The following is a 12694-nucleotide window of genomic DNA, read 5'->3' as shown; positions in this document are numbered from 1 at the left end:
TTATAAGTAATTAGTTTATTTATACTAATGTTATTTATGCTTCTTCTTATAATAAAATGTACTACACTATGTTGTTTTATTTGTAAATAACATTGGTGCTCAAACAACACAACGGGGTTCTTCAAATCCACTCACCACCAACACTTGAGTTTGTAACTTTAGTTTGTAACATTGGTGCATTGCATTTTCCTTTTAGTTTGTAACTTTAATTAACTTTGAATTGAATTTTTCTTTTTTGTTGTAACTTTAATTCATTTTGCTTTGCATTTTCCTTTTGGTTTATAACTTTAAAGGATTTGGAATTGGAATGCTTGAGAAGTTTAACTTTAATTGGAATGCTTGGAATTGTAACTTTAATTTTCTTAGGTTGTGAATGCTTGAGAAGTTGATGAGATTGTGAATTTATATATGTTTGAGAAATTGAGGTTGTGTATTTATTTATTTAGGTTGTGAATTTATATTTTTGTGAATGCTTGAGAACTCGCGGTTTTAAACCGCTAATTGTAACCGACCGCATTTTGCGGTTTACATAATCGTAAACCGCAAAACGCGGTCGGTTTCGGTTTCAAAAATCACTAAACCGCAAATAGTCGGTCGGTTTGCGGTTTGAGTAAAAATTCGCGGTTACCGAACCGCAACCACCCCTAATTGCAAGAGCCAGCAATCCATTTGTTTTTGTTCATCCTTCTTTTCATGGCTGTCAGGACCCTTTTGCTCTTGCTAATGTTTTCATCCACCCCATGGATTGTATTATGGGCATGTAGAAGAGACTGGCGGCGTTGATGCAAATTGGATAAGTTTTTTTATTAGAGGGTTTGAATCGGTGGTGATCAATCGGAGAATTTGTGGCTTGCAGGCCTTTATTTTGTTTATCATTAAAGGGAACTTGTAATTTCTTTATTTATTCAAAACAATTACAGTTTTTTTCTTTTAACAATAATTTAACGGAATGAACAACATTAGCTAATGGAGTAAAACATAAGGACTAAATCGACCAAATTAAAAACGTTGAGACTAAATTGGCCAAATTGTTAAAACACAGGGTTTATTTTTTTGAGACCTTTCCTATTGAGAGGTGTGATAACATATTAAACTCACACACAAAACACGGATGCTAGGATTTGAACCTAGAACTTTGCCTAAAGGAGTAAAGATTCCAAACCACTACATTAGTGGGTCCTTTGCAATACAGAGTCTATTTTGATATTTAAGCATTTCAAATATGTCCGCGGTGCACATTCAAAAAACAACTATACTTATTTTTTTTATACAAATTTATAAATAAACCCAATCCTAGACATGTATTTATAAAAAAAAACCCAAGCACTATTTAAACATAGAAACACACCCAAAATTAACCCCAAAGTCAACTTTTTGGGTGTGTTTATAAATGGGTTTTGAGTGTGTGTAATGATGGATTTTGGGTGTGTTTATATGTTTAAATAGTGCTTGGGTTTTTTTATAATTTCAACCCCCATTTTGAGTGTTTTAGTGAAACTCCCTCTTTTTTATCCTTTTATTTTAAAATGCAAGAAATTAAATAAATAAATAAAAGAGTCCTATTTTGATGAAATACAAGCATCATTTTCTCCCTTTCAATACTAAAAAAACAAAAATAGAAAATAACAAATTGACACAAGCCTGAGCCAAGGGATTTTGGTTCTAATAATGAAAGGAAAAACTAAAAATTGCTTTAAATGGCGTTTAGATTTGAGTTTCAGTCTTATCGATTCTCAATCGTTTGTCATGTTCCTTCTATGATTCTATCTCTCCCATTTATCTCATCTTTCTCTTCTCTGTTTTTTTGCCAAAATCTTTCTCTAATCTTTCATTAAAAATATAAAAAATCAATAGATTTTTACAGGGCATTTGATATTTTGACGCCAACTTTTCGCTCGGTGGCCGAATAAAAAGCGGGTAAATTTTGTATTGGATTGGATTTCTTTTCTTTTTTCTTTCAGTGAGTAAACTGGATTTTCCATTTTTCATTTCTGTAAATAAATAATTAGAGCATAAGATTTTGTATCTATATATATATATATATATATATAATTTTTGACTGGTTCCCTGGGAGATTGCTTTTGTCCCAGGTCCGTTGAAGATTGGAACTTTGGCTACCCTTCCAAAAATGCAAATAACTTTGTTTCTCTTTCTCTGTCTCTTTCACTTGTTTTGGACTTCCTATTCCTACCAAAAGCTAATAGAAGCATTCACCAAAGAAATCACTTTACAACTCTGCGTTGCAGTAATATCTATTTTTACTTTTCAATCACTATTATCAACTATCACAAAGAGTCGTTGTCTTGGACCCAACAATCCAAACCCAGTGCCATCATTCTCTCTTATCACGAAATTGTTTAAAAGACCCAGATTGATTTCCTTTTTCTTTCTCTGTTTCAATGATATAGTAATTCTGACATAGAAGAAACAGAGTATTTGTGTGTTTGGTTTGTGGGTGTGCTTGTTGATATGCAAAGCTCTGGTAATGTTGGTGGTGGAAGGAAGTGTTTTTGGGGGTTTAGAAGCTTGATTCAGAGGAAGCAAGTTGATTCAGTTCATGTGAGGAGCGAAGGGCATCATCAGTTGGCTAGGAAATTATCTGTCACTGACCTCATTGCCATTGGTAATTACATTAACTTGTTTCTCACGTGTTGTTTTGAAATGGGTTTTGCTTTGTTTTTCTTATTAGCTTGTTCTAAGTTCATTTAAGTTTATGGTATCGGCTAATGTGGCTAATTCAGTTATGTTTTCTTTTGCTGTTCTCTTTAAAGTGAAAGTATTTTGTTCCTGCAGTCACTGTTTAATGGTTTGCTAGCAATTTCTCTTTGTTTTTCAAATGTATAATGGGTTTGCTGCATTTGGTCTTTTGCAATTGCTTGGAAAAAATTTCTCTTAGGCTATTCCTCCCTGTATTAAATGAATTTTCTTGTATTAAATATAAAACAAAAACCATGTGAAAGCGTTCTGCCTCATGATAGGTTCATTGTTTGTTTCATTGGTTGTTTAGAACTATTTATCATCAAGAAATACTAGGATCATTTTTGCAATGTCTTTGTCTACACCAAACACAGGATAGTACTCTTTTCATTATCCAGCTTCTTAGTCCGACATTACACCAAACGCAGGACAAGTCTTATCCAGCTTAGACCAAGCCAAGCCAATCCAGGACAGTCCCTAAGCATAGTCCATACCAAGACAGTCCGGTGTACCAAACAGGGCCTTAGGCCTTTAGATAAAACCTATCTGGAATACGATGCTCTTTGATGTTTAAGTGAGATATATATTATTTCTCTGATTTTCATTATTACATTGATCTGTTCCAACTTATGCTTAAAACCTATGCCCTTTTATTTTTCCCTGTGGTTTTCATTTCCCTACAATCATAGAGATAATTCAAGCATAGAGATCATTCTTTTAAAACTTCCTTTCAATCAGGAGTTGGAGCTACTATAGGTGCCGGAGTATATGTTCTTGTTGGCACAGTTGCTAGAGAGCATGCAGGACCTGCACTTACTATTTCATTTTTAATTGCTGGGATAGCTGCTGCACTCTCAGCATTTTGTTATGCGGAGCTTGCATGTCGTTGCCCATCTGCTGGAAGTGCCTATCATTATTCCTACATATGCGTTGGAGAAGGGTACTATAGAATCTTTTTAATCATTTGAATGTCAACAGAAGTCTCAACCTCAGTGCACTTTAATTTGTTTGATGAATCCACTTCTTGATGTAGGCAAATCATAAAATAACTTGTTAGTAGATCAGTTCAAGGCATACTGGTTGAAAATTTTCCGACTTAAGTGAAAAGGAAATTTCTTTATTAGAAATAATTTTTGTAATTTTGAGAAAATGGTTCAACTATCCAGCAAATTGCTAAGTTCTTAATTTTTGTAATTCATGACAATTTTTCTTTTTATTTATGTGTATGAAACCTTCTCTTAGTGACTAACACAATAACATCTTGTGGTTGCCTTAGTGTTGCTTGGTTGGTAGGTTGGGCTCTGATTCTAGAATATACTATTGGTGGTGCAGCTGTTGCTCGTGGCATAACCCCAAATCTGGTAGTGTATTTTTGTGTCTTCGCTTGGCATCATCATATGCAATTGTGCTTATTTTGCAAATCTGGTATATATATATGTGTGTGTGTGTGCGCGTGCGTGTGTGTGTGCGTGTGTGTTGTTGTGTTAGAATGTTAGAATGTTAGAATGCATTAAAAAATATGTACGTGTAGAATGCATTGAAAAGAATAATGATAAATAATATGTACCTGTGAGGATCAGTTGTGAGTATCATTTGACCAGTTTTGCTTTTCGCTTTGCAATATTTGTAAAACAAGCCTTCTTTCTGACAATATATCTTGGCACATGACTGTGGAATGCCTAAAATACTTAAGTTATTGTATTAGCCCTGTGCTGCTCAAAACTTCCTCCTTTTTGTTATAATCAGTTCTTGTTGTGTTGAAAAAGATGTCATCCCTCAGCCTTCCAAGGTCTATAAGACTTCTCCAGCTGCTTTCCATCAAGAAAACACTTGTCTCACTCAAACTGACTTTTTTTTATAGAACAATTGGAACAGAAATGTACTTTTTCTATGAGTTACAATATCTCTGATTGGGTTAGAGTGAAATAACCATATCTTTCCATCAATGAGTTAGAGTGTTAGTACAACTTTAAAAAAAATATTCTACTAAAGAATAGAGGGCAGAGGTATGTGATGTTAGCAGCAGAGAAGTCTCCATCTGTTTTAATTCATCGTCATTCTTACAAGTTGTCATTGATTATTTTTTAAGTAATTTGTCTCTTCAAATTTAGTAGTTTTTATAGAAAACAATGGGGGAGATCCTCAGTGTTAATAGATACTTTATGGTTCTTCTGTTTCTTTATTCAGGCCTTGTTTTTTGGAGGTGTGGATAAGTTGCCTGCAATCTTGGGCCCTCATACCATCCCTGTGTTTGGTATTGTGGTTGATCCGTGTGCAGCGGTATTAGTTCTTATCGTCACTTTTCTCTTGTGCACAGGGATAAAGGAGGTATTTTTTTTCCTAAACAATCATTCAATCTTTTTCATCTATTCAAGTTTTCTTTTTCTTTGTTGCATTTCTTACTAAAGCAAATAATTCAATTTCTCAGAGTTCATTGGTACAAATGATTGTTACATCAGTAAACGTGTCTGTCATGCTTTTCATCATAATAGCCGGTGGATATTTGGGTTTCAAAACTGGATGGGTTGGATATGAACTTCCCAGCGGGTAATGGGGGTCTTCTTGTCTACACTTTGTTATATGATAATCTCACTAGACTACTGGTCTACCTCACATTGCACTTTAATTTTTTAGGTACTTTCCCTTTGGAATAAATGGGATGTTTGCTGGGTCTGCTGTGGTCTTCTTTTCATATATTGGTTTTGATTCAGTTACCAGCACAGTTGAGGAGGTAAGAATTTTGTGTAGCAGATTATCGTGATGCGTGATTTAATGGTCAAATAAAATTGTATAAAAATGTTATTGTTGGGCTCCTGTTCAAGAATTTAAGAACATATTATTTATGACAGGTGAAGAATCCTCAACGAGATTTGCCCCTCGGTATTGGAATAGCATTGTTTATATGTTGCATCTTGTATATGTTTGTATCTTTTGTTATTACAGGCTTAGTACCATACTATGCCTTAGATCCAGACACTCCCATCTCCTCAGTATTTGCGAGCTATGGGCTACAATGGGCAGTGTAAGCATATTTGCTTCCTGGTTCTGTTGTTACTCTGTTCTCCACGATCGTGATATGCCTTCCATTTAAAATGAATTATTTTAGGATTCATATGCATATATTTCAGGTATATTATAACAACTGGAGCAATTACTGCTCTCTTTGCAAGTTTGTTGGGTTCACTTCTTGCCCAGGTGTGTTAATAGTACCTTCATTATTTTTGTATATTTTTTTATTTAGCATAGTTATGAGCCTCTTTGCAGTGGAGTTCTACTAATGCAGACTGGAGTTTTATGAAGTTTTTTCATTTACTCCTGCTTATTCAATTACATATTGGTCGATTCTTTTGGACTTTCCTGACAGTTTTAAAGAATTCTTCTTGAAAATTCTGTGTCAATGCCTGAAGAGTTTGCTGTTTTGTTTGCATTGCATTCCCATACTGAGAAAGGACTACAAGACTTTTTTTAAGTCCAAAAAATCTTTAGGTTACCAATCAAAATTTAGGAGGTAGCACTGATAGAATTTCTTTCACGAATTGGCTCATTCCATGGCTTTGTCCTTACTAATAGATTCTGAGTCTGATTTGCACCCAGACAAATGCTGTGCCTTAGTTTTTATTATATATTGGTACAGTCAGCCTTCAGATTAAGTATTCCTGTTATCATACGGCCATACCATGTTATAAGATAAGAGATGATAGAACTAGATAGAGTGAGACATCAGCCCTAGCGTGAATTTGTGCGCACTGATTTTACTAAGAAAATTGATAGTATTTAATTAATCTTTTGCTAGTTGCTGTTACAATGTATCAACTGGGTTTAATATTTTGTGTCAAAAGTGACAACACATTATACTCCCATATTAATATCAGTATCTCCACACCCTAAAACTCCAATATATTGATCTGACGTAGATATATGTTTTTCTTTTGCATGTGCATAATATTTGGTCTCTGTTTGCTTGGATGTATTCGGCAGGAAATGGAGTTATGTGATCCAGAATGCTATTTTAAACATTATGTGACAAGTAGAACTACCTTTAACAGGAGATGATTATTGCTGAACATTATATAAGTGTTAACCGGATTCTAAAGATAACAAAACATAAAAAACAAACCCATTGCAAAAATAATCTAAAAACTGTCGTTTATTTTTAACTATTCAGCAGCATATCATAGACTAATCTATCTTTAGTTGAAAAGGTATTTTGGGGAAGATAATGGATATGTTCAATGGCCTACTATAAGTTTGTGCCACCAAAACCTTAATGGTGGTGTATCATCAATAGGTTTTTATATCTGCTATGCTTCTTAATGATTACCTTAGTTTCCATATATTTGGAGGCACTTATTATCGCAAATCAGAGATCTGTTCTGCCTAATAATTGGAAATATCTCATGTGTTTGATTTTCCAGCCACGGATACTGATGGCAATGGCTAGAGATGGATTGTTGCCGTCATTTTTTTCAGACATTAATAAAAACACCCAAGTTCCTGTGAAGAGCACGGTTACAACTGGTATCTTTGCAGCAGTTCTGGCATTCTTTATGGATGTTTCACAATTGGCGGGAATGGTAAGTTAACCAAAGTTTGGGACTGGAGATTTTAAGGAGGATCACATTGTCTAAATAAATAATGAATTTAAAGATATTGATCTATAGAGAGATGAATCTTTATTGTTTTCTTGTTTTCACTCTTACATGTATGGTATATATTCTGTGGATACAGGTTAGTGTTGGTACACTATTTGCATTTACAACTGCTGCAGTTTCAGTTTTGATACTCAGATATGTTCCACCAGATGAGGTGCCACTTTCATCATCACTTCAAGAGTCTATTAAGTCAGTATCATTTCGGTTTGGTCCTAATATTCAGGAAAGTGACAGCAAAAACCTTCAAAATCCTTCTGGCTCATCTGCGAATAATAGTCGATATTTACATGAAATTGGGGAGGCATCACTTGGCTATCCTCTGATTCAGAAAAGCATATCACAGGGTAATATTGTCTTAAATTATTTGAAGTATGGGAAAACAAATATTTGACTTGAAATGTACTTAAATCATGATGCTTTTGTTTTGGAGGGGGCAGAGACCCTCACTAAACATGGGGGACTAAGAATAAGGAAAATGACTGATCACTGTAGTTTGGGTGCTTTTTCAATCAGATTTGTGTAGTTTTAATTTTTTCAATCAGGTTCTAGTTAATTTTCTTATACAATCAAGGAAAATTTAAGAACCGTCAATTAGTTAGACGATTTTTTATTTTTATTTTTATCATATCAATATAGTTAGTTCATTCTCAATCTGGTCCCCGCCTTAACCTCCCACTTGCACCTGAGGCGCACTACATTTCTGTCTAACTAATTGATGGATTCTTTAATTTTCCCTTGAATGTAAATGAAGCCTATGACAACCTGATTGAAAAATAATTAAAACTACAGAAACCTAAAAACACCCAAACTAAGGGACCAAATTGGTCATATTCTCTTAAAGTTAGGATAGTCTCATTTGCACTAGCCACTAAGATCTCATCCCATGTAAAATGAAGATTGCTTCAATTTAAATTGACTAAGTTTTTATCCTAGACAATTGGTGTAGGATCCATGTTTTTCAACTTATTGTGATCTTCAAAATAAAATTTCTTTTTCTGCCACATTATCGCATTTATGCTGATGTATAGTCTCATTAAAATTTTATAGCATTCTTCTTCACCATTTCTGAACTCATTGTGTCTTGACTTTCCCTTGCAAGATGAAACATTAAACAATAATACATATATATATATATATATGTATATATATATACTTCGAACTCAAATTCCAAATTAGAACTTTTCTGTTGGGTTGCGGGGAGGACACAGGTTTGGCTATTATGATCTTTGGTTTTTCTTTTCATAATATTGTACCTAGTGTGTATTTTTACATAATGGTACCTGGTATGTATGGTTGAAATTTCTACCTAGGATGCACCTCAGGCTTGTTTTCATTTTGAGATAAGGTTGAATAGTTTCATGATAGTCCATTCATAATTCTTTCTGCTTTTAAAAGTGCAAACTTTTTCTCAATTTTTCATCTACAACATATTAGGACCATGATGTTCCTCTTTTTGACTCATAATAATCATACAGAGAATCAAAATGAACAAACAAGACGGAAAATTTCTGCGTGGACCATAACTTTTCTCTGTATAGGGGTCTTTATCTTTGCATTTGCAGCTTCAGCTCAAGGCCTTTCCAGGTTTGTCATTTTTCCAAAGTACATTTTAAGCATGTTGAATTTTGATTAATGGCCTTTTTTGTTTTTGACCAGAATTTTGACTCTAGATAGGTTTTTTGGTTTTTTTGACAAGAAACTTTGGTTAGCTTGATCTATATTGTGGGCCCATTCCTCAACAACTTAAGATTTTTGGATTTGTTGTGCTATAAAATCATATTGGATCACTGGTTTCCATAGATCCTGGCTCAAAAACTCTCATCCCCATTCCCCATTGGTTTGTTAGTTTGCAAGTTCCAGGATGGGGTTGTGCCAATATAGTTATAAGTTATATCTGTGTGGGGTTGTACCAATGTACTCATCAAAAGTGTACTGTATTGGGTGCACATTCCCATCAAACTTTATGGTGATTCCTTTTCGTCATTGTTATTTTTTTTGTTAATTGTACAATGTTTAATGTTTGATAATCCTTGGCATGTTACGTGCATATTGTAACCTATGTGGTAAAAGAAAATATTAGTCCATATGTCAAATATCACCTGGAATCTCCATTTCCTTCATAGTTCGATTCAATCCATGAAAATTTGCTTATCTGGCATTTGTCCATGCAGCCGAAATGCTTCTTAGCACACACATATAGTTTACAAGACAACATTACACTGGGCTTAGCTTATTAGTATAGAGAAAACAAGCCTGAATTTCACAAATCCAGAATCCAACAAGAGGAAATCTATTTTGAAAAACTCTTAACATTAGATTTGACCAGCATTCTATTAAATATCTGGGCTCTTTATGCTTTAGGTGTATTCCATAATAAACATATGCAGTTTTTTCTCTGTAAATCATATGTGAATAGGGATGAGATCAGAGATTCGCACATGCATATCTTACAATTTCATCGGATTTAGTTTAATGCATAATAACTTTGTCCCAACTTATTGATTGTGCCAGCATTCTTCGCTTCACTGTGTGTGGAGTATGTGGAGCTCTCCTGTTGTGCTGCTTAATTGTGCTGACCTGTACAGATCAAGATGACGGAAGGCACAGCTTTGGACACACTGGAGGTACAAGTAATTTCTATCATTAGTCAGTGTTGATGGGTCCATACACTAGAAATTTTGGTCTCTAAGTTTTCTGCCAGTGCTGAGAATGGACTTCATCCTCGGAATTTAAGCAAACTATTTATTAAACTCAATGTAGTTTAGTAATCCGTAACCTTCTACATTGCAACCTTCAAAAGTTAAACCCAATCTTTAGAATTAGTTGGGAGGGGTAAAATGCAGTTGATGAATTCAGAAGTCTGGTGTGGTTGTACGTGTAGGCGAAAGCCATAGATATTTCTCAATAACTGCTGAAGTAACAAACGTTTTTTTTCCCCTCTCCAGGTTTCACTTGTCCATTTGTTCCATTCTTACCTGCTGCTTGCATTCTCATAAATACCTACTTGCTAATTGATCTTGGGTGAGTGCTCCCTTCCCCTCTAAACACACAAATAATCAAGTTCACGTTCAAACACAATATCTGAATATATTTATCTATAACTTTCCAAGTATGTTATATTCACTGGTTATTTGTTTCCTGTTTAACTCACAGAGCTGCCACATGGATCCGCATCTCTGTATGGTTTGCCATAGGAGCAGTGGTATACTTGTTTTACGGCCGGAGCCATAGTGCACTTTTCAATGCAGTTTATGTACCCTCCGCTTATGCTGATGAGATGTATCGTTCCTCATCAGACAATCTGTCCTAGTCTTTATGCAGGACAAGAACCACTCACCCCAAGTTAGGTGACAAATGTGTTATCACTTTTCAAGTTTTATCATGTAAATTTTTAAAATGGAACTTCCGAACAGAATCGTTCATCTCATTGTAAAATAATCTTCTTCGGGTGGTTCGGGAAGTGTTGTGGAAAAACATGTAAATAGTTTAATTTAATTAACGTATCTCAATCTGTTCTAAATTCACAGTAGGTAGGTCTTGAACGAAAGGATAAAATTCAGAGAAAATCAAGCTCTGTTTTCTTCAACTATGGAACTATAACTGCTTTTACGCATGCATATAACTCTTCTTGGACAACCCTTCAAATGTTGCAACGTTCTGTTGACAAAATTCATATGAAAAGCACCTGTGTAGGCCAACCTTTTTTGTACACTCAGATGAACTTCATCTTCAAGTTCACTATGAAGAAACTTATTTCGAACAAAAAATATCTTTTCTTTTCTTTTCTTCAGTTTTCTTACAACAAAATTCAATCTTCAGAATCCTGAATCCCACGGAAAAGAAGTGGTGAAAACATAAAGAAACAACAACAACAAAATCTTCCAGTAAGCATTTATTGCAACTTCAAAGGATTTTAATCATTTTACTTTTTGATCTAGATCTATTGATAGACACACTCAGTAGCTAAATGCTACACCAACATATTCTTGCTAGAACCTTTAGGGAACATTGTCTTGCTAGAAGTTTTTTTGTTGGGGTAATTACATTTTTGGTCACTCGGGTTAGGGTTGAATTTAATTTTGGTCACCAAACTTTTAATTTTCCAATTTTGGTCATTATACTTTAGGTTGTCACAAATCAAGTCCAATTTGTTAATTACAAATTTATAAATAAACCCAATCCTAGACATGTATTTATAAAAAAAACCCAAGCACTATTTAAACATAGAAACGCACCCAAAATCAATCCCAAAGTCAACTTTTTGGGTGTGTTTATAAATGGGTTTTGAGTGTGTGTAATGATGGGTTTTGGGTGTGTTTATATGTTTAAATAGTGCTTGGGTTTTTTTTATAATTTCAATCCCCATTTTGGGTGTTTTAGTGAAACTATTTCTATTTCGCCCCAACCAAACTCTCTCTCTCTCCTTCTCTTTGCAATCGTATGAGCTCTCTCTCTCTCTCTCTGTGTGCATCTTCTCCACCCATCCAAACCCCTTAAAGAAATACCACCAGAGAGAGAGCTCTTTGTCTCTCCTCTCTCTCTGCCTCTTCCCTTTTTGTCTCTTGCCCTTCTCTCTTTGATTTGAATTTGGATGAACCCAAGCCACCATTCTTATCAACGAGAGGTTGAAAGAGAGTAGAATTACCGGACTAAATTATGAGGTTATTTGCTCAAAAATCGACATGCAATTTCAGAAATCGAGTGTGTAATACATGCAAGTCAAACAATATAGGGTAGAATATTTTCTGATATATTTTCATTCTCCAAAAAGATGTATTTATAATACAAGTGTGTAAACTGTAGTAGGGTTATACAAGGAAACAAATAAAATCCTAATTACACAAGATTGTACAAAAAAGAGAGAAATAAAATCATAATATATAATAGGAAATAAATCTCCTAATAGAATTAGGATCTCGCCAACACTCCCCCTCAAGTTGGAGCAAAGATGTCACATATGCCCAACTTGTCAAGTGAGTTGAAAAAGATAGTAGTAAACATAGCTTTCATAAGAACATCTGCTGGTTAATACTCGAATGATATGAACAAAAAAGAAATAATCTTAGCATCCAAAACAAGATAAGCCAATGGAGTTACATTGTAATAACAAGTCAGCTATTGATATTGCTCATAATCCAGTTCAGCATGATCAAACTCAACATGTTGAGGTGGATAGACATTTCATCAAAGAAAAAATTGAGAACATGATCATCTGTCTACCTTTTGTAAAATTAGAAGATCAATTAGCGGATGTCTTAACAAAAGCTATCTGTGGATGAGTGTTTTATGACTCACTTACCAAGTTGGGCATTAGTGACGTATATGCACCAACTTGAGGAGGAGTG

The 12694-nt window shown here is 34.5% G+C and overlaps 1 protein-coding gene across 1 annotated transcript; it reads left to right on the top strand.

Annotated features, from left to right (window-relative positions):
• The first annotated feature begins 2061 nt into the window (after window positions 1-2061).
• On the top strand, window positions 2062-10869 carry LOC103342307 (cationic amino acid transporter 4, vacuolar). Its single transcript, XM_008245918.3, has 14 exons — window positions 2062-2623; window positions 3436-3637; window positions 3974-4058; window positions 4885-5025; window positions 5126-5244; window positions 5332-5428; window positions 5547-5719; window positions 5826-5892; window positions 7113-7271; window positions 7426-7693; window positions 8825-8933; window positions 9861-9973; window positions 10295-10370; window positions 10503-10869. The coding sequence occupies exons 1-14, from the start codon at window positions 2470-2472 to the stop codon at window positions 10657-10659; spliced, it is 1920 nt and encodes a 639-aa protein (XP_008244140.1). The 5' UTR covers window positions 2062-2469; the 3' UTR covers window positions 10660-10869.
• Window positions 10870-12694: the final 1825 nt, after the last annotated feature.

This window comes from Prunus mume, linkage group LG8 (assembly GCF_029339155.1).
Source record: "Prunus mume cultivar Tortuosa linkage group LG8, ASM2933915v1, whole genome shotgun sequence".
In the NCBI taxonomy this organism is placed as follows: domain Eukaryota; kingdom Viridiplantae; phylum Streptophyta; class Magnoliopsida; order Rosales; family Rosaceae; genus Prunus; species Prunus mume.
Note: the sequence above shows the minus strand (reverse complement) of the source record. Positions and strands in the feature narration are given on the sequence as shown.

Bases quoted from the DNA above. Each gene is read 5' to 3' on its own strand.
- LOC103342307 (XM_008245918.3), top strand. From the start codon at position 2,470: ATGCAAAGCTCTGGTAATGTTGGTGGTGGAAGGAAGTGTTTTTGGGGG. The intron at 8,934-9,860 runs GTTTGTCATTTT...TGATTGTGCCAG, and splicing joins TCAGCTCAAGGCCTTTCCAG to CATTCTTCGCTTCACTGTGT. The intron at 10,371-10,502 runs GTGAGTGCTCCC...TTTAACTCACAG, and splicing joins TACTTGCTAATTGATCTTGG to AGCTGCCACATGGATCCGCA.